This window comes from Anoplolepis gracilipes, chromosome 8 (genome assembly GCF_047496725.1).
Source record: "Anoplolepis gracilipes chromosome 8, ASM4749672v1, whole genome shotgun sequence".
NCBI lineage: Eukaryota > Metazoa > Arthropoda > Insecta > Hymenoptera > Formicidae > Anoplolepis > Anoplolepis gracilipes.
In genome coordinates this window covers 7,492,067-7,515,276 of record NC_132977.1, presented here as the reverse complement: position 1 = coordinate 7,515,276, position 23,210 = coordinate 7,492,067, and the positions used below count along the sequence as shown (strand labels likewise).

The window sequence follows — 23,210 nt, the reverse complement described above, 5'->3', positions numbered from 1 at the left end:
CTATAAATATTCCCAGCGATAAGTGTGTATCAGTCGCACGTGAAACATCACGTTACAAAATACACAGTTAGTATTAAAATGAAAAAGAAAGAAACTTGAGACACTACGCGATTATTAATAATGAAAATAGTATATATAAAAGATAATATTATAGCGTTTTCGAGAAAGCTTTATTAAATTAACACCCTGCGTATCTTGTGTATTCTTTGTGTACCTATGCACTATTTTCAGTATATGCCACAATGGCAGGAAGGGAATCAGAAACACTCTTGTGGAAATCGCTTGGAATTTCATATCCGCGAGCGATTAGCATTACGGCCACATCAATATCGAAAGAGATATTGCAAGAAATCTCGGCAAGGAACAATGGTACAAACGCTGTTCTTTTACCTCGTTCGCGCGCGTCTATGCAACAATGCAAGGCCGCACGTACGATATTATTACTTAGATTGAATCGTATACGCCGTTGCGTACAATTCAATTAACTATTACGAACCGGCGCGGCGCCTCATAAATAATTATTCGGCCAATGATCGTTCGCCGGGGAACATTCTAGACAACCTTGCGTTTCTCAGATTCCGAGATAATACGTACCGCGAATGAGATAATTAACATGTCACATCTTTCGTTTAATTTATCGTACTTTTTGAATCCCAAATTTTTGTCACTTTTTTCTACCTGTCATATTCTCTTAAGCAGATATTTTATTGCGTGACACATTCAACGCACAGACACTCGTTTGTATGTACAAGATTATTGAAAATCATTCTCACATCCTAAAACTGTCGTTTGACACAAAACCTAGAGAAGATTTGTGTGACGAATTTAATTATCGTGTCCTGGAACTTGTGCCGCGCATCCTGTTGTGTCACGACCGAGATTAAAGCTACTAATTATTTAACACAATCGTACCGGAATAATTATTACCCTTGGCCGGGAATACTACCACCCTCGCCTCATCCGCCGCACATTATTCTGTTAATTTTAATGGAAAATTACGAGGGGAACCTTTATACATTTTAGCTAATCTATTCGGCTCGAAGTGGAGCTTAACATAAATTTACATGCGGTTAATTAACGCTTGGCGCAATTTGGCGCGAGGCTCGCCGACACCTTTATGTTTCGTGATCCGTAGAATTAGAGAATATGTGCTTTAATGCCGAGAATTAATGGGCCATATCTTTTGTTACGAGAATGAACTGGGAATAAGTATCTCGTCATGTGTGATTCGGCGCTAGATAATAGTCAGCGTCTGACACTCTAGTATTGAGAAATCCTTTCTCTTTTTATATTTACCTTTATATGCCTTAATGTCTTAAGGTAGAATGATTTTTAACTATGTGAACAATGTGACAAATCTTGACAGATGATGAATGGGCACACATCAAGCCTATCGCGAGTAACATAAAAAAAAAGCGCGAAATAACTGTTAAAATTTCACAAATTAAACAAGAATATTTAGAAAATATTAATAAATTTTAAATAAATTTCTTAGTAATTGAATAAAATTTTTATAACACGTTATTTTTATATATTATTATGGAGCCTGCTTTCTGCGAAACAAAATTTAAATTTTTCATTTCCTATTTATATAATATTTATTAGATACTGTTATTAATGAATTATTTTTTTTATATGAATAAAATACATCAAGACAGCGTGAGATTCTGCGAATACATAGACTCAAGGCCGCACGTCGAATCTCGTAGAATTCTTTACTTTTACTCCGGGAAGGAAGCTTCGCGGCGATGATATACGTATCCGGCGTACGTAAAAAGGAAGTAATACGTGATCGGAGGAGCGTAGACGCTCCGAAGTGCGGATTAATCACATGCGAGATATCGTCCCAACCTTCGACATCGTCGGGGTATATGGTACTTAGGCGCAACGAACTTAATTAACTAAACGCACGTGAGCCGTATCGACGGTTGATTTTTTTTTCTTTTTTTTTTTTTTTTTGCCAATGGAATCGTGAGAGAAGTACGAACTCGCGTTGCGCTCTTATACCCGCGTAATAACCGTGATCCGACAAATCCAGCGGTTCTCATAGCGGAAGGTACGAGCTGGTTTCCGGAAGTACGACGACCTCCGTACCGACGACGGCTGGCTGGCGCTGGTCGAGAGAAGCAAAGGGTCCTCCTCCATCTCTGGTCACGAACATTAGAAATTAGCGGCACGAAGCTCGGCAGGCAAAGCTTATCCGCGCTTATAAACGCGAGAATGCGCGTTGTGGGAAATTGCGCGAGAAGATCGAGCAAACGTCGAGCTCTTGATATCGTTTATTCACGCGTGTCCCCCGTTAATCGAGTAAACCGATCGAGACTCGATTTAGCGGGATCTAGTTCATCAAATAGCGCAGATGATTGCCTTTGTCAAGTCTCATCCGATGATGGTCGATTAACACGATGTGTCCCGTTACTTTTTCTTCGTCCGTGAATTCCTCGAGTGATAGAAAAAAAAAAAAACTTGATTTTTTTTGACGTATATGTGTGTGCGTAAAAAATTCCGTAATACAAATACAAAGTTGAGGAGATAAGATTTCCGGAATGGCAGATCGTCCCGAGACCTTGAAAATAACTTTGACTTGAAATTTAAAGTTTTAGTTTAACTATAATTTTCTGTCTCTACTGAATCGTGCGAGAATAATGACCAGCAGGATGCTTACTTCACGTACTTACACGTGGTCAATTTATCTGTTTCTGCGCGACGATGATGTTCCCGAGAGAACAGCGAGGAACACCGAGGAACACGTTGCAGGACATCCTTATCACTATGCAAATCTTTATCCCCCGCACGAGGTATTTCCGTTGAATGCTTTCTTTGGAAAATAAATCTCTCACGCGATACGTAGCGATCTGTGCGCGGGAGCTTCGTATATCGCAAAAGGACCGTCGCAAGTACGCATAAGCGTGCATAAGTGCGTAGGGAAATATACGTGTACATGCAGTTAGATAAATGTACTAAACGCATCTGCAGAAAATATTGACCATGCATGCTGAACGCGCATACAACAGTGCTTTAAGATTTCACAATTCTCTACGGTTTTGTGATTTTAAGTCAAACTCACTTGTAATAAATTATTTCTTAAGAACAAAAGAATTGATAAATTGAATCAAATTGAGATTTATATATGTATAAACTGTTTTGTTTAAAATAGTTTCTTTTTTTTTCATTATTTCTCTATCTCTCTGGAATACACACCGTATCAAATGTTTCAGAGATATAAAACAATTATACCGAATAATCTGTCTAATATTGTAAGGTCTTATTAAACTTTCACTAAGTAAAAGTTACATTAATTTCAGGAAAAGATCTGTGGTTGAAAAGAAAGATGAGCTAAGACACACTCAATTAGTATTTGATACATAAAATGTATAATCAAAATAATATTAAAAATAATCTATAAGATTATTTATCAAGGAAATATTTTTTTGACAAGTTGTTTAATCATATTAATTATCTCAATATTAAAATTAATATTATCTCATATTAATGTACCAGTTTAGTAATATATAGCGGAGGAATGTTTTTTTTATATACTCAGACACATCCATTTCGTTTCAGCGATATATATTTTGTACGAGACCCATATCAATTTTATGAGCCAAAGTGATTTTAATTGGATTCAGCGCTTACTAAGATCGGACTGATTTACCGAAACATTATTAATCGCCATTTTCGTGACGTTAATTGAACTGATCGTCAATATATTCCGGCTTGAATATACGAGCTATTGAATCAGTCGCGGTTCGTCGAGATCGGTCGTGCTTCATCGAACCATCGATCGACTCTCAGGTCGAGTACCGGCATAATATTACGTCCTAATGCTATCAGAAGCATATTATTTTCGTAAGTATTCGTATAATTTTCAGCGATAATATGTAGCATGTGTTTTGCGATATACTGAAGACAGCCGGTATGAATCTTGTCTGATGCAAAATTAAAACAAGGACAAATAATTATACAATGATAATTAAAAACTTTTCATTTACACGCAACTCGATCTTTATTTTCAGATTAAATTTGCTTGCCTAAATGTGATTTGATAAATTATGACTCCAAAACTGACCAGATTAATTTCTTTTATCGCATCGTATATTACGTAATGCGTTCTTAATCGACGTTTTTTTTTTCAAGTAAAAAATATTCCCAGACTTTGCCGATTTTTTAAAAATATTAACTTAATCGACAGATAAATAACAAAAGAGATAATGATTAACGTAAAATATGCAAAAAAAGCTTGGAAATATTTAAAGCGTGATCTTAATGTGTCATTAATGCATCATACATTTGCAGAAGTCATATCAATTTGAATAGATAATTGTTCATCAATATAACGTCAATTGTTCGTCAAATTTATTTATTTGTATATCATTGATAATTCTAACAGACTCTACGAAAGTCTAGCAAGAATTTTCCTAGAACATTTGGAAGGCATTTCGAAAATATCGAGTGATATTAAGTTTGTGATTGGATCGTTCGTGCGAAACTAAACAGAGATTAGAGTAAACGTCGGCATCAATTAACACGTCACGAAGTGGTTTAATTCGAGAAAGGCACGTGAGATGTTATTTATTTTCTTCGATTTTCGCCAGTGGATACATCATCGTATGGACTCAAGTTCTAAACTCGAATCGGATTCAATAAACGAAATCATCGTAGGCAAATGTTTATCCTCTTTTTTTTCTCGAGATCGCTTGCCGAGAACGCATTTTGCACTTCTCTTTTATATATACAGGTATAAATCTAGGAATACACGTGAGATTCGTGTGGGACTTTATAAAGACCTGTTAGACCTGTTTTTACCATTACCCATCGTCCTAAAAGATCTCATCGCACGTCCACTAGGAATAGAGACGCAAAGTAGTCTTTGTTTGTCCACATGCGAGGATAAAGGGCATTGAGGATTCTCTTCAGCGGTTTGACAAGTTGATTGGTAAATGGAATGTGGTTCTTACGTGATAGCATGAAGTTTTTACGATAACGCATTAATCAAATAGAATTATACAATGGAAACTGATATATAATTTTGTAATTAAAACTCAATTTATAACGCGTTTATTTTATGATACAATTTTTTATTTCAAGAAAGTTTGGAACATATTTTTTTTTTTATATTGAATGTCGAATTTTAATTAGATATCTGATTTCTAAAATATGCCCCACAAAGCGTGTGAAACATAGTCGACACTCTTTCGTATGTCGTAACTTGATTTTATAATGTTTTCGAAATTGTTAATATCCCATAAATGCGAATCGATGCTACTGGAATGCGTGCATTTATGGAAATTACGAGATATCACGAATTATGTAATCTGTGCACATCCCGGCTTCGTATAGTGGCGTAACCGGTTTCTGTAATATCTGACATAAGAGTTTCGGAGAATAGTCCGAACCGTCGTTTATCGGGATTCTTGTAATTATGTCGATACGCGAGAGAGCCGACTATTATTATACGAAGTGTCGCAAAATAATCGTGAAGCGTGGGATTCTCTGATGCATCTGCTATAGAATTTTTCTAGGCTATCAGTGATCGTAGAGTCATTCTGACAAAATATCTCGTATTTTATCGTGATCAAACAGATAATAGTATAACTAATTACATCTAACGTATATATTCTTTACTTAATTAATTACTTTATAGTTAATTTATTATACGATGTTTTTTTTTATTATTACGATGATTTATCTTAAAAAAACATATTAGATAAGATTGGAAAAATAAATAGGTATTTAGTTAGATAAAAACCTCGAGTGTTTTATCTATTTCGTGCGTTTTAAAATACTTATCTTATTATAAAATTATTTTACTAAATTATCAATACTAGCGACTCCGTCCCATCGAGGTTTCTGCCTCCCGCAAAGTTGTCACAATATTGATAATAAAAGATAAAAAAAGCCATTTAGTAAACAAAATTGCTTGCGACATATAATTTTCTTAATATGTGAAGCGAATCATAATCAATCAATAACTATCTCTGAATAACCAAAACATAAGGAGATTGAGAAATAATTAATTTTCCCGACAATCGATCTCTATGCAAATGTATAAATGTAGAAAAACGTAGAAAAATAGAGAAATGTAGAAAAACAGTAGATATCTAATTTAACAATAAGTTAATTTTTTGACAACTCTATCAACACATAAGTTCAAAATATGTTTTAACATTCTATGGATTTTTTATAAATATCTTTTGAACATGTGTGCTATTAGGGAGATAGCAAAAGGAAAAATCGTTACTAAAACTATTGACAAGACCCCTTAGATCCCAAATAAATAGCATTATCAATGATTAAAGAGACCATCAAAAAATAAGAATTTCCTAAATAAATATGGAGAAACTCAACGAAAAAGATAATTTTAATCATATTAATATTTGATTATTCGTAGACGAACATTGGAGCAAATCTTCCCACAAAAGAAATATATAAAAGGGACACCCTGAGAGCACAACAGTACAGTTCAATACAGTGGTCAGTGTTATTCTCACGCTTTAGCCTTAGTCTGCGTAATTTAGTGCGTGCTCTCTACAAATTAATGGTCTTACGAGTAAGACAACTCATCCTGTCAAACTAATATTTTGAGAGAGAATCAAATAGTAAGTCAACTAAAAATCTTTTCTTTTTTTAATTGAATTTAGGTACTTTTCTTTAGTTATCTTGCAACGAATACTTATGTCTTCCTATCACATTTATTATATTCCTCATCAAAATCATTCTTCGACCTTTCAAATTAATATTAAACGCGATTTATGCATAAAAACGCGAAAAATTTTACTTGGTAAAAGAAAAAAAATCTGTTTTCAGGAGAGATCGCGATGGTGCCCTTCATCATATGTTTGCTGCCTTTAGTAATGAGCGCTCCCCTAAATTCGCAAAAAATCATCGAAAATCATCACCGAAATATAACTTCAAATGTAGTTGTGGATATGCATGACAATATCCTAATAAACATTCGATTCGTCAAAGGTTTTGATAAGAAGGAAATAAATTTGTCAAATTTTTTTATTCACAAAGTGCAACAAAATGTTTTCGATAACGTGAGCGAGGTGGAATCGCTTATATTAGACAACAATTTGTTGATTTATCTGCCAGAATATGTTTTTGTTAATCTGAAGAAGCTGAGGAAGCTGTCACTGTCGGGTAATAAACTAATGAACTTCGAAAAAAATGTATTTGCCGGCCTGGAAAATCTGCAATACTTGGATATCTCTCGCAACCCCATCAGATCTTTCTCAACAGGACATTTGTACGGCCTCACCAAACACGTTAAGATTTTCACCGACGAAAATATTCTTTATATCATCAGTATGAGCACGTTTACTAACTCCTTCCAAGTAGAGAAGCTGAAAAAGAAGCATCTAGCGACGAATGATTTCCAGGAGACGAGTGAATCGATAGAACTATTTGAAAATCTCCAAAAGAAGGACCCACTTTTGGATTTTCAAGTAAAACTCTGCAAGTCCGATGGTATCGTAACATTATTGGGGACTTTTGAAAAGAATGAAGAACTTGTTGAAGGTTGTGTTCCGGTCGAAGTCAACGCGATGCAAGTAAAGCTTCGCAAGCAGAACATCAGTGGTTTCCAGGAAAACTGGTATCAGTTGCAATCACTGCCGATCTGTTCTTTAGATCTGTCACATAATAAGATCACCGAGATCACAAGAGAGACGCTGAACGATCTACCAGCCAACGTGACATACGTATCTTTTCGAGACAATTATATTCGTGGGATCCCGAGTCAAGTAATCGAGAACAATTATCTGAAGAGACTCAACTTTGAAAGCAATTTAATCGAGGAGATCGAAGAAGGCGCCTTCGAGAGACTGAACTTACAAAGATTGTATCTGGAGGAAAATCTATTGAAAAGCTTCAACTTTGTCTCCAGTCTACCGGACACTTTGATAGAATTTGTCGTGAACGATAATAACATAACGTCTATTCCCGACGGTGTTTTTTCCAAGTTATATAATCTGTTATACCTGACTCTCGCCAACAATAAAATCGAAACTTTGCAGAACGGCGTTTTTCGAGGTTTAAAATCCTTGCAATTTCTGTCGCTGATGAACAACAATATAGTGACCATTAACCGTTCTGTTTTTACTGATCTGCCGAATCTCGAGACGCTCCATCTTCATCACAATTCTATACGCGATCTGCAACATAACACCTTTGCCGAGTTGACGGCTCTGAAGAGGTTAAATCTTGCCTTTAACAATATCGTGAAAGCTACGTTCGGCGAGCTTCCATCGTCCGTGGACTCTTTGTACCTCAATCATAACAAGATCAACGTGCTCGAAAAAGGCAATTTTGTTCAAGCCCCGAAACTCGTTCTGTCATTGACCGGAAACCAAATTTCTAACATAAAACGCGGCGCTTTCAATCTAACCGATCTTCAGGGTCTGATTTTGATCAATAATCAATTGACAACTCTAGAAGGTGATAGCTACGAAGGTCTGAATAATTTAAAACGCCTCTGGCTCTCGGAAAATAAAATATCTAAGATTTGCAAGGGCGCAGCGAAAAATTTGGGCAATGTTCACATCCTTGATATATCCAACAATCCATTCCAAAAATTGGAAAACGGCGCTCTTTACGGTCTCAACACTAACAATGGAGGCTTCATATTAATTTATGAAAATAATTTGAAGGAAATACAAAGCGGTATTTTCGATGATATAAAATAAAATTGATATTATGTTTTAAACCATAGAATTCTTATTCATATTAAATGTTCTCGAAAAATATATATATTGAAAATTGATTGATATATTCTTTTAATTTGTAAATATTTGTGAATAAATCTTGTACGTGCAAAATAAAATACATATTCACATTAGTTTTAATATATATTTTTCATTTCTCTTGAAATAGAAAATGTTATAAAGTTTTTAAAAGATTTTTAATTAAATATATTAAAATGTAGATTTGCAAATTTAATTTCGAAAAATCATCCTTCAATTTTTTATGGAATTCACTAAATAAGTGAAAGCGATTCATCACGATATTTTAATGCATCTGATGTTTAATGCACATAATTTTCAGGTCAAAGATTTTACATTCCGCAAGAACATATTTTAGATAAATTTTTGAAAAATCATTACTTTCACCCATATTTAGCTTCAACTTATAATTATTATACGATGTCCGATTTACGCTCTCTCTTCAAGGAATCGAAATTATTACGAAGTCAAATTACAAATTATTAATCCGAGGTAACGCCATCATTACAAACAATCGCGTGCCAATTGCTTTTAATGCGTATCAATCGGATTGCAGCTCCTTCGTGCGATCGCTGGACGAGAACCTTAAACCGCGCTTAATATCTACCCGAGAACAGCAGACAGAGAGCAATTTTCGCAAAATGCCTGACGATTCGCTTTCACCGAACGTGCCTGTAAATCCGCGTAAAATTGCGCAGTAATAGTAATAACAATAATAATAATAATAAACCCATTCGACGTACAAGATGAAACGTGCAGCCTGCAACTAGCTGGCCTTGACTTTCACGTGGAACCTTTCGACTTCCAACTCCACCGGGTATCTGAGACCCGTTTGAAGGTCGGCATGTCGTTTAGAAGTTTTCCCGATTTTTTTTCCATCTCTCCGATCGAGACTAACGGTAGACTACGTAGCGGTTGTAGTGTTGTATAAGCAAATTGAGTAATCGAATGTCATCATCTTCGTGACGGAGAAGCGAGGACCGGAAAGCAACTTTGTTTTATTTTAGATCGATATCGGCAACGGTTGATGCAGGTTAAGTATACATATGTATGAAATATCGCTCGTCAATTATAAATAATTAGACAAGTATCTCAAACACGAATTTTAAAAAAATGTTGAATCAAATAGGACCATTGCGTGTAATTTAATGATCTCCGTTATTTCGATATTGAATCAGGAAATTGAAACCGAATAACTTCATTGAATTGAGATTACAACTAGCTAATTCCACTGCAATTGAACAATCTCATTTCACACCGCGTCGATCAGGACAGTGTGACAAAACAAACCGCGTTTCCGCTGCGGAAACCGGAAAACGTTAGTCGGCGGAAACGCTAATTACGTAACACACTTATTTCCCTAGTCTAATTAATTCGCAGAGTTAAGACTCGTGTGCGTTAGATGCGTTCGTAGTGCACCGAGATCTTCCCTACCTTAAATAGACAAGCTCTTTTTCAAGATAGCGGCACGATCTGACGAGTCGATTTGTTTAATTGAATCTTGGGAAGTTCAAATTAGATCTTCGAGCAGATAGAGCTCGCGTCCTTATTGCTGACTTCTATCGCGCCTCTTTCCCTGATAACGTACGAAAATAATTAGCGCGAGTTTAATGACTTCGCTTTCATTCTCGTCTTCGACTTGAAAGTTTATTATATCGAATAATGGATGTCGATAGGTATAATAATAATAATGAAAACACAAATATATCTTTATATCGCATATATGAGTTTTCTGTTCGAAAGAACTGTTGGTTTTTAAGAAATACGGTCTTGCCCCAAGTCACGCGCAAGCAAACAACGAGATGAATCATGTATTTATACACCATTAAGGATGTCTTGGATTATTGAATTCCATTAAAGCGTGAAACGCTCGAGTTTCCAACAAGCTTAATCGATATAGTTTGAATTTTTATTATAAAATAAAATAATTTATTAACCTTATATTTATTTACATTGAATTAATATTTGCCTTATCATTAAATGTATGAAAATTCTCGTAATCCTAACTTTAATCACTTTTAATTTAATTTATATATGTAATTTACTGTGGTTTCTTTCTAAGCTTATTTATTTTATATTATTTAGTTTATTCTACACTATTGTTTATTTTATATAAATTACGTACTGTCATAAATACATGAAAAATATGTGTTTTCTTTTATGCGTTTTGACCAGTATTAATCACCTATGTTTTTCGTATTTTTTATTGAGCCTAACTATTTTGGTTACATCTAATCGGAGATGTAACTTCGACTTCTATTAAATAAAAGAAATTTCTTCTATTTAATTATATTATTAAATATTATTCTGGTTAATCATCCGATAGATATAAATATTTTCCGGCTATTTATCATCGCCGATAAATAAGCGTAAATATTTTACAGTCGTTTATGATAGTGCAATCTTATTTTACGATCGTTAGACGTTTCAATGTATATATAAGTGGGTTTTTAACTGATATAAAGTCAAGTTATCTAAAATATTGTCTAAATAATTATATAATTTTTTAAAATTTATTTAAATTTTTATAATATATAATTTATAATAAAATAAACATTGATGTTATTTATTATTACGTTATATGTAATTGAAATAATTAATAACTTGGCTTTTACATCAGTTAATTAAAGCATAAGTTTCTCATACATGAACATAGACGGATGGACAGACTACAAAAAATTAAAGTTAGAAAAAGAATTAGAAAATTGACGCGCATATAAGAATAAATTACTTTCACATATAAATAATAAAATCGTTTAATAAATTTTATGAAACAAATTGTATAAAATTTATTAAATTAGATAAAATTCGATAAAAGCTTGATTCTTTAATTTATACTTTAATTTACTCTTGTTTTATAATGCATATTAACAAAAAATTTATTGAAAACTATTCAACCTAATCTATTCTAGTCCATCCAAGGCAACGGAATCTATTTACAATCTATATTTAATATAATTTCTGCAAAATCCATTAAAATAAAAAGTTTCTCACTCACCCATCGATGTGCAACAGCGGAGTTGATGCCACTGAAGTTAAGTTGTCTGTAACATATAAATAATAAATTAAAATTATAGCAGGGTTTAAAATAATTAATATTTCAAAAAAATTATTGTGCACATTAAATTTTTATATTTGATACGTGTACAATAATAAGCAGATATTATCGGAATAATTTTCTAAATTTTATAAAAAAAACTAAAAACTTGTACAAAGTTGTATAGATGTTACATATAAAAATCGTTTTTTCTCTAATTTTCGCATTTAAATTATTTAAATAAATTAAATTAACGTACGTACGCGATTAACAACTAATATATATAAAAAAAATTAATCACTCTTGCTCCGCCGATGCCCGATGCCTCTTCTAGACCTAATTCTTTCTCTCATGTTATCAGATTTATCAGAATTCGTTGTACTTACAGATTTCATTTCGATCGAAAAAATTTGACAGTTAATACAGTTCATACAGTTTATTAGTGCAATTAAAACGGATGACATTTTGTATGGCACTGTCGAACGCATGGCACTCCCGAATTCCACAATCCGAATCACTAAATAAGGCCAAAGCGGAAGAAGACAGAATCGATGGATGTGATCGCGATGCAAGAATGATTCGAATTCGTTTAGACACAATTCATTATAATACCATAACAGCTATCATATATACGACAAGAAAGAAGAGATACTCAACAATCTAAGAAATGAGATGTCAACTTCTCATCGCGTGCAAAAATCGTGTTAAGTTTTTCTAGCCAGTTCGTTAAAATAAAACATATACATATGTATGTCTTCATATAGTAAAACTGGAGATGATGGTGTTTGGTTATTTACACATGAAAACATGATATGATGACACCATGAGATTTAATTATGATGTCAGATATTATAATTAAATGAGGCTCACCGTGCTCTTTTCAGGCAATTAACTGAACTAACCGATTTGAGCGAACCGTTTGTCGGAGTATTTCTCCGGTAAATGAAATATGTATATAATTTCGTTAGCTGCATTTTAAGTATTTAACTTTCTCTTCAGACTAAACCTCTTAAGTACTGACAATGAATCTTCTCATTAAGGGTGTCAAGATGTACTTGTTGGAAGGATTTCGTCATTGAAAAGAGATGCAAAATATAAGTATGTTCAAGAAAGAAAAAAGAGTGTATTTATATTGTATCCCTTTTCGATGGTTAATTTATCTTGCTCTATTACAAAAGACTCTCTTAGTAATAAAATAAATATTAAAAGTTTGATGCACGTTCAACTATTTGTTAATTGAATCACTCGATTCGAAGTATTAATTATAATAAACTATATACGTGAAAGATGTAAAAATAGTAAAATAATTGAGTATTATTTTGTATTTTTATTTTTTAACTGATTTTGTAGTTTTAATGATATTAAAATACATACGCGTTTAAGTAAAATACATAATTATATCTCACTTTATTGTATGCAATGTTTTTAATATTAAAACATAATATTTTTTAAGAGAATTAAATTTTATAGTGTGCACAACTTATTTTCAATTAATGCAATCTCTTTTTTGATAATTTTTTTTGAAGAAAAGCAAATTTAATCAATAAGATATATATAATATTACAGCAGAGTAACCTTTTTGAAAAACCTTTTAATCAAGTATTTACTAAAGAGTAACAATATCTATTAAAGAATAATAATTAAGTTTTTGTATAGCAATTTTTAAACAGTACGATTTTATAGCGCTCGAGATACGGAAGAAGCAAGTTTCTCACACATACCAGATGCTTCTCGTTCCGTAGCGAAGGTCCCGAGTAATTTCGTGGCATTGACACTGAATACTGAGCGTCTGCCACTTCCGGTTTTGCCAACGGTATCTCGTAGGGTTATCGAACGTAGTCTGTTAGAATCATTATGTATCGGTATATCAAAAACGTTATTTCATTTTTGAATCGCCGACTTACGGTCTTCAATTTAAGAGTAATAGCTTTTTGAGACGAGGATTTAATTTTAGATAAAGTATTATTAAAGATATGAATATTGTCTTGTCTTATTATATCATACTCTGTACGAAAATGAAAGTGGTTTTGCTATCATAATAAAGTTTTCTAATAAAGTTCAATGAATTCCATTCTCTACTTAACAACGAAAATGAAAGTATGGTTTTACTAATAAAATTTAATGAATTTCGCAGAATAAATATCTGCGCTATAAAATACACAGAATATGCAATGTGTAAAGATAATTATAAAAAGAAATTAAAAATAACGTTTCTTCTTTAATAATTTAATATTATTTTTGGAAATTTGATTCCCCCATAAGGTCGGTTACCGACAATTATTTCTTCATTTTTGCCAGTTCATTAATCTCATCAAAATTCCTAATTAAATTAAAGTTCAATAATGAGGATCGCGCGCAAAGATGCGAAAATTCTACGACCTTCAATAACGCGGTTCTGCCAAGATACCGTAGAGGCAGAAATTCCAAGGTGAATGTCGGCCAATGGATACTGCATCGGTTCGAAGAAAAAGGGGTTGCCACCGGATCTCTTAAGTATGCCTTAAGTAGAGCAAAGGTACCTTGACTCATGCGAGAGAAAGGTCTCAATGTCCAGAGTTCATTGGCCTTTGCAATCACTGATGGACAATAATACGTAACAGCCAGAAAGCAGTACGTCCATTAAATGCATTACATTTATGTTGCTTCTTTTAAATCTTATACGCGGATGCAATGTACACATCCTGGAATCAACGATGTAACACGTTGAACATTTTACTCGTCGCTTCTAGTTTTGTCTACTGTTCCGTAAAATCTGTTTCGATAGTAATAATGTCGAAGAATTTAACTCTCTACAAAGTGATATAGATAATTTTAATTTCTTTTCTTAACACAGATAAATTATCCTAATTTATATCACCAATTAAATAAATATCTTAATTAATTATCAATTTAAGTATAACTAATGCAGTCTATAAAAAATAGAAATTAGGTCAAATAATAATAATCGCAAACATCGGCGCTTTACAATATTAAATATGGCTGTAGTTATTTAATATCCAATTAATATACTTTCTATTCCTCGCTGAAGAGACACAATTTCACGAGTACGCGATGCATACTATTAATTATGTACAGCATACCTAGATCTTTTATTATGTAAAGCAGAGATAAGCAACGCAATATGATGCCCCCCCTATTTTGATATATTAATTTAACTTGAAAATCGAAAGACCAACGATTTATAAGATGATTTGTGCCAAGACTTTCCATGCTTGATTTTTGTGAACTGGTCGTGCGTTTCGCAACAGTCGCCTCTAAACCGGTCGATTCGATGCACCAGAGTATCTGCATAAATTCATTTTCCCCTCTCCCTCCATTTTTCGCATCAAACTGCTCACGGAATATTTCGCTCATAGAAAGCGATCATTATAGGCTAGAAGAAATTGTACGTAATTTCCTTCGAGAATCGCTTCGATATTTTTAATTGCCGCCGGCAAAGAAAGCTATTTCGCTCGACTGATAGGAGATCAGAAAATTTTTAAGCTGCGTTTAATTACTTCTTCTTCCTTTATTTAATCCAGCCAGCTGATTATACAATGTTGCCACGAAAATAAACTTGAATTAATCTCTCCGCGATATCTTAAATCTTAAGATAGAGATTTAGATACCAAATATTAAACTTATTACACAATACTATTACTTTATTTCTACTCCTACTTCTTTATTTATGCGTATCATTAATAATGTCTTTGTTATTAATTGTATATAATAATTTTTTTCTTCATTTTTTAGTTCAATACACCGACGATATAGTAATGAAAGAGATTAGAAGACTAAAAGATAGTCTGCGTTTACGGAATATTAACAGGACGGAACTAATTCTTAGCTTTTAATTTAATCTAATGTATTTTATTTACATATTTCGGGTCAGTATACTGATTCGATGATTACCAAGTAAGACGTAAGTGTTCGTGCGTGACAATATAAATCGAGCGAATAATCTGACCGCAAAAATATTCCGGCTTCATACATCAGGTACAACTTTAGTGCCCTGATACACATATGTATATATGACGATAATTTTTGGAACTATTTTTAATGTCAAAAACGGTTGCAACCAAAAAAATTACTGCGATTAGTCGTTCTACAAGAAATAAAGCAAAAAAAAAAAAATAATAGAAAGTAAATATTGAAGTCAAAATTTATTCAGGAAATTGTAGCTAAAAATCAATCACGTTAAATCGTGACGCTAAAGGTTATCGGAGCCGTGCTTTCGGATTTAATTGTCGATTAATCATCTTTTCGTGACAAGAGATCTCGCAATCCGCGTACGAAGAACCGCGAAAGTGATACGGACGACCACAAAACTCGATTTCCGTCGAGAATGTATGCAAATATGTACGTTCGCCGGCGCTTAACAGAAAAATGAATCCGCAGCAGCGCATAATTCCCGCATACATACATATGTATAAGTCTCCGGCGGCAAGTATGTACCTTCTTTAATTGGCGATGTGAATCAGTTCTCTGGCCTGATAATCATCTGGCCGCACGAGGAACATCTCGTGCGTGACACTAGCGAGTTGAACCGAAGCCAGCGACCTAATGGCGAAAATTAATAGACGAAGAAACGCGATTTAACCGTTCGCGATGAGCCAATTACATTGTCATGCGTGGCCCGTTTTCCAAGAGATGATTGTTTAATAATATACTCGCGAAGGATAATCATTTGTACGTAACGCAAGCATCGAGCATCGCGTTGCGTCTTGCATACGATATAATTTAATTTAATCAAACGCGCATTTATATAATTTCCTCGTTGAATCTTCTGACAAGAAAATCTCGCTGATTGCGCGAGCAAACTCGCGCGTTCTATGTTCGAGTTTTCGCGAAGATTATGTCACTTCGTGTCGGCGCCAATTGATTAATCAGCGCAAAGATTTTATTTAAACATCTTGAGATGCACGATTCCGTTATGTGGCAAGTAATGCACTTTAATCAGGGCATCATGATGCGCACGGTGAATTTCAGACTTGCATATTTTTTTTCGAATTCGAAGATACCGTACATCTCCAATTATATTTATCGAGACTTAAGAATCTAAGAAATATAAAAAAAGTTTTCGAGAAAATATAAATCTTGTTTCTATATATTATGTACGTGTAAAGCAAGATAGTGCGAATATAACGCGTTTTATATACCGTTCGCACATAATCCGATATGAATATTTATAAGCATCTTTATTTTTATCTGCGAAATACATAAAAAAATATAGAAGATAATATAATATCCAATATGTAATCTAAACCGATATTCAGTTTTACTGTTATCAACTAATATTGAGTATTTTGCATAAAGCGTTGTATATTTCGAATAACGATAAGTGCTTTCACGATTATTCGTACAATTACACATCAACATTTTTATAATTTCAGTTTATTAAAAATAATTCGACTAATTCTCTAGTTCTCTCTCTTTCTCTTGTTATTAATATTATTTTTCAAGAATATATTATATCTCACATCAGGTAATAGGTAAAGACAACTTGGAATACTACGTAATAGAATGTATGATAATAAAAGATTGGTTTCGCGATCTAGGTAACAATGGAGAGGAAATATTAGCTAAGATATAGAATGAAGAAAGGAAAGATATTAAAAAGACTCTGGAAAGAAAAGGAAAAAGAAGAAAAGAAAAGATATACAGATAACTGTGATTAGATAGCTGTTAAGTTAAGCTGAAGACGTTATGTTATATGATATATTAGATTTAAAAGATTATTGTAAAAGGTACGATTGGGTATGGGTGTGTGGATGAATGGTAAATTTTGTAAGCACCAACCAAGTCTATTCTTGACAGAAGCTGAAGAAATAAAGATATTATATATCTCACATCAGGTTAAGGAATTATATAAAATAAAGTAAAGTCTTAAAACTATTTTTTAATATAAAATTATTTTTTTTATAAATAAAAATATTTTTGTAAAAATATGTAAAAAAAAAGTATATTATCAAATTAACTCGAAGTACACACTTCGAAGTACACTCGATGTGCTATCAAACTTGCCGATTGTGAGTTTATTTAGCTTGCTCAGTGTTTCTTGTTTCATTGTTCTATTAATACGGCATTTATAAAATTACTAATTGTAAGAGTATTTTGCAATGGTTTCTTTATTATGAGAAAGAATTAATAAAAATAAAATTATTGATAAAAATTATACGAATTATACAAAAATAGAAAATGAATGACATACTTCTCAGTTATAATTATAAGAAGAAATATATGAATAATTATTTCAGTGATTTATTGGAATATGTTACGCGACCTGTAACCTATGTATTTTTATTCGGCATTGACTTGCAAGATAGAGAGAAAAAATAACAATAATATGTGTAATTATACCAAATTGCATGTGCATACATCTTTGCTTTCTCGGGTTAAGGACGACAAGAAATATCGCAACGATTTCCGCATTCTGCGTAGATGCTTATAAAACACAAGGTTTTCGTAGAACGTTTCATTAATGCAATAAAAAACGCGAAGATGTTGCAAATGTATTTCTTTGGAAATTAGGACATTATATTTATGGCAAAGCGTCATGCTACATTGACAAAAATTAGAAAAAATTAACCGTATAAAAGTAGAAAACACGTACATAATAGATCTCTAGTTAAAAAAAATTTACAACAGAATCGCTAAAAGAAAATATAATTGATTATATATTTTATTTTTTCATATTTTTATGTTTAATACTTATTTCTTATTTTTTAAATCTTTTTATATATAGGCGACAAATCCTTAATACAATTAAATATAATTAAATTCTTTTTTAAGTCACTCAAATTATTTTTTCCCTTATTTTACCTTTCTTACATTCTAAAAGCAGGTACTATTTATTTTTTACTATCGATTGTTTTAGATTCTTAAACTCGTTTTAAATTATGTAAAAGAAAAAGAAAAAAATATGTATATATAAAATTACATATAGAAATTATAATATCGTGTATATTGTGGGGGAAATGAATAGTACTGTTGTCGAAAAAGAATTCTCCAGTGACATATGAATGCCTGATTAAACTGTTAGAAGAGCCGGAAGAGGATGAAACGAAAAATGTCTTAGACAAATTTTTTCTTTTATGAGAAAATAAAAGGAGCGAGGAAGAACCGGTTATACGTGAATATCCATGAAATAATATTATTAAAATCTGAATGCAGCCACAACAAAGCTAATAATAAAATAGTAGACCATCTATATGTCACGCGTATATACATACATACATACATATTCGTTGGTATATGTATATGCAAAAATGATAAAATCTCAAGAAATAATATAAGATTCTGATCTTATCATTGTAAAAAAAAATCACAGTAATAAAAAATAAGCACTCACCGGTAAATAAGGTGCGCAGCGTCCCTCAAGTTTTCTCGGGGTTCCTCCTTCCTCTCCTCTTTGTTTTTTGCTCTTCTTCTTCATGGCGCTCACAGGACACTCGCGAAAACACTCGGTTAATTACGATCGCGCGTGCACTAATTAGCAAGATACGAGAATCGTGTGTACTTTGCACGGCACTCCCGACGTTAACCGCACGCGACGTGCACCCTATTATATCGCGACAGGATAATAACGCGGAAACTAGGGTCGCAAGAAGCTGCAATCCATTCGGCTTAAAATTTACGCGCGAGAATCACCGCGGTGGTCATACCTGTTGCAAACAAATATACTTTAGTTTTGTAAAACGACACTATCTTGTATTTTAACATTTAAAAACCAATATAATTATAAAAATAAAAATAAATATCGGAACGTGATGTCTAAAAATATATCGTCGCTTTACTGACGCCGTATGCGAATGATTCCGCTTTAATAGATTACATAAGTGTAAGCGTTTCGATAAATTACCGATGCATAGACGCGAAGTTTCGCACACGTGGTTGACATATTAAGTTACATAACTAACTTACTATAACACGTCACGATTTTATTCACGAATTAGTTTATATCCGTCATATATTTTGTTATAAATTGTTAAATTCGAAAATAAAATATTGACGATTTTATTTTAGTGTAAAAGATATATTACGCGAATAATTGCAAAAATTAATAAATAGTACGAATTGACAATTGCTAATTTATAATCATAAAGAATAATCACGTTTGACATCTCTTAACACTCTTGTCGCGATCACACTTCGAAAAATAATATAATGACACACGGAAAAAAATTAAGATTTCTGTCTTAAATATTGTCATGAATTATAGATCATCTAAAATAAGCTTAAGAATCTATTGTATGATTAATTTAAAAAATTAACAATACTTGATATTATATAGAAACTAATAAATATACGCACGAAATAAAATAAAACGCTAATATAAAAAGAATTTAATTACATATAACTAAATTCATGTATAACATGAGTTGATAAATCGTTAACTGTACTTATGAACATGATCGTGTTTAGAATGATAATATGACAGGATATCGAGTTACAACCTGCTGACAAGCTACGTCACTAGATAGGAATGTGAACAACAGAATATGTACTACGTAGTAATATAAACAATAGCGCATTATATAAGTACTGTAGTTCATTCACGAAATATTTAATGTATTACGAGATAAATGTCTGTGAAATATTTTATTTCTTGAATATAAAATTAATTATATAGAAGATTGATTATGACTTCTCGCGTTATACTTTAATTAACCAATTATTTAACTTGCATGTTATTACGTGCGTATAATCCGAAAATAAGCAAATTAAATTTAGATTTGCCAATAATTTTAAACACGATGCGAAATACATTCGCGAATCTCCAAGTATTGAATAATTTTTAATCGTTCTTTATTGTTTCAATTTTTATTTTTAGCAAATAAATAAAATGCGCTTCGATAAAATATGTTTTTTTTTAAATATGATTTTACAAAACATTCATCCTGATAATTAAATCATCGCGCAAGTTAATAAATTATTAATCGCAATTATAGAAAAATATCGCATTTAAAATGATAATGTGATACATGGAACAATTTATATTGCTCACTAATTGTAATTAAAAATAATGGCGTTAAGTAATGATATGAATTATGTGATATACGATTTATATTGCTACCTGTTCGTTCAAATATCGGCGGCTAAATGACAACAAAGCCAAGTATACACAAGAATAATAGCACGCTAACTATATTGTGTGATAATTAATTCATAAGGAAGGAGAAAATTACGCGAAAATGATCGAGTTTAGAGTGATAATATGATTGTATACACAGCGATTCGTATAGCTACCTGCTCGTTCGAGTGTGACGTACGAGTGACAAGGTCAAGGGTATACGCAGGAGTATATATAATAGCGCGCTATCTACTGTGTATCATAGTTAATTCATAGGGAGATATCGCAAAATATTTAACGTATTAGATAAGTCCTTACGAAATGTTTTACTTCTTGAGTATCGAATAAATTATTTATTACAAACGAGTGATTATGACTTTTCGCGTTATTAGTCGATTATGGGACTTGGGTACACTGCAACCTTTTAATCCGAAAATAATGGACAAATTACGTTTAGATGATAGAATAATTTAAAACACGATATGAAATATATTTGTGAACCTCCAAGTATTGAAAAAGTAATTATCAATTTGCTTTTTTATTAAAATCGTGCAATAATTTATAATTATCGTTCTTTATTTTTTCGAGTTTTATTTTAGTAAATAAATATATATCTGCGCTTCGATAAAATATCTGTCTTTTTTGTACAAAAATTAGGAATCTTTATACAATCGGGATAATTAATTCATCGCGCAGGTTGATAAATCGCTAATGGCAGTCGTAAAAAACGATCACGTTTAAAATGATAATACGATGACATGTATGGAGCGATCTTATTGCTATCACTAATCGCAATTAAAAATAATGACGTTTAACGTAATGATACGAATATGATGATATACGGAACGATTTATACTGCTACCTGTTCGTTTGAGTGTCGGTGCCTGAATGAACAAAGCCAAGTATACACAGGAATATATATAGTAGCACGCTCTCTATCTATTGTGTGATAATTAATTCATAAGGAAAAAGAAAATTACGCGAAAATGATCGAGTTTAGAGTGATAATATGATTGTATACACAGCGATTCGTATAGCTACCTGCTCGTTCGAGTGTGACGTACGAGTGACAAGGTCAAGGGTATACGCAGGAATATATATAATAGCGCGCTATCTACTGTGTATCATAGTTAATTCATAGAGAAATATCGCAAAATATTTAACGTATTAGATAAGTCTTTACGAAATGTTTTACTTCTTGAGTATCGAATAAATTATTTATTACAAACGAGTAATTATGACTTTTCGCGTTATCAGCCGATTACGTGATTTGTGCATACTGTGTGCTTTTAATCCAAAAATAATGGACGAACTATATTTAGATATTTGTGAATAATTTAAAACACGATGAAATACATTTGCAAATCTCCAAATATTTAAGAAAAAAAATATCACTTTACGTATCAGAATGGAACAATAATTTCTAATTATCGTTCTTTATCTTTTCTAATTTTCGTAAATAAATATATATCTGCGCTTCGATAAAATATCTGTCTTTTTTGTACAAAAATTAGGAAACTTTATATAATCGGGATAATTAATTCATCGCGCAGGTTGATAAATCGCTAATGGCAATCGTAGAAAACGATCACGTTTAAAATGATAATACGATGACATGTATGGAGCGATCTTATTGCTATCACTAATCGCAATTAAAAATAATGACGTTTAACGTAATGATACGAATATGATGATATACGGAACGATTTACACTGCTACTTATTCGTTTGAGTAACGGCGCCTGAATGAACAAAGCCAAGTATACACAGGAATATATATAGTAGCACGCTCTCTATCGAATGTGTGATAAGTTAATTCACTAGGAAGAAGAAAGTAACGTCGCGAAAATGATCGAATTTAGAGTGATAATATAATATTATAAGCAGCGATTCGTATAGCTACCTACTCGTTCGAGTGTCGACGTACGAATGACAGGATCAAGGGTATACGCAGGTGTATACATAATAGCGCGCTCTCTATTGTATGTATCATAGTTAACTCATAGGGAGATCGTAAAATATTTTACATATTAGATAAATCCTTACGAAATGTTTCATAACTTGAATGTCGAATTAATCTTTATAAACGAGTGATTACAACTTTTTGCGTTTTCCGCCGATTACGTGATTTGTGCACTGTGTTCTTTCAATCCAAAAATAATGGACGAACTATATTTAGATTTGTGAATAATTTAAAACACGATGAAATACATTTGCAAATCTCCAAGTATTTAAGAAAAAAAATATCACTTTACGTATCAGAATGGAACAATAATTTCTAATTATCGTTCTTTATCTTTTCTAATTTTCGTAAATAAATATATATCTGCGCTTCGATAAAATATCTGTCTTTTTTGTACAAAAATTAGGAAACTTTATATAATCGGGATAATTAATTC

At 32.3% G+C, this 23,210-nt stretch overlaps 2 protein-coding genes across 4 annotated transcripts in view; one reads left to right on the top strand and one right to left on the bottom strand.

Annotated features, from left to right (window-relative positions):
* The window catches only part of Pip (uronyl 2-sulfotransferase homolog pip), a 52,713-nt gene extending 30,798 nt beyond the window's left edge, over positions 1-21,915 (bottom strand). The window contains exons 1-3 of the mRNA XM_072897511.1: positions 21,675-21,915; positions 19,091-19,403; positions 11,722-11,767 (exon numbers count right to left, since the gene is read on the bottom strand). The gene's annotated coding sequence lies outside the window, so the exon portion shown is untranslated. The remainder of the gene's footprint in view (positions 1-11,721; positions 11,768-19,090; positions 19,404-21,674) is intronic.
* LOC140668467 (uncharacterized) lies at positions 3,573-8,808 on the top strand. 3 transcript variants are annotated; one of them, XM_072897484.1, is made up of 3 exons: positions 3,573-3,849; positions 6,392-6,599; positions 6,808-8,808. In XM_072897484.1, the coding sequence occupies exon 3, from the start codon at positions 6,819-6,821 to the stop codon at positions 8,685-8,687; it is 1,869 nt and encodes a 622-aa protein (XP_072753585.1). In that variant the 5' UTR covers positions 3,573-3,849; positions 6,392-6,599; positions 6,808-6,818; the 3' UTR covers positions 8,688-8,808. The 3 variants fall into 3 exon arrangements, with proteins under 3 accessions (XP_072753585.1, XP_072753584.1, XP_072753586.1); XM_072897483.1 differs by lacking the exon at positions 3,573-3,849 and adding an exon at positions 4,591-4,936; XM_072897485.1 differs by lacking the exon at positions 3,573-3,849 and having other exon boundaries at positions 5,982-6,599.
* Positions 21,916-23,210: the final 1,295 nt, after the last annotated feature.

Excerpts from the sequence above, each read along its gene's own strand:
- LOC140668467 (XM_072897484.1), top strand. The coding sequence starts at position 6,819 with ATGGTGCCCTTCATCATATGTTTGCTGCCTTTAGTAATGAGCGCTCCC.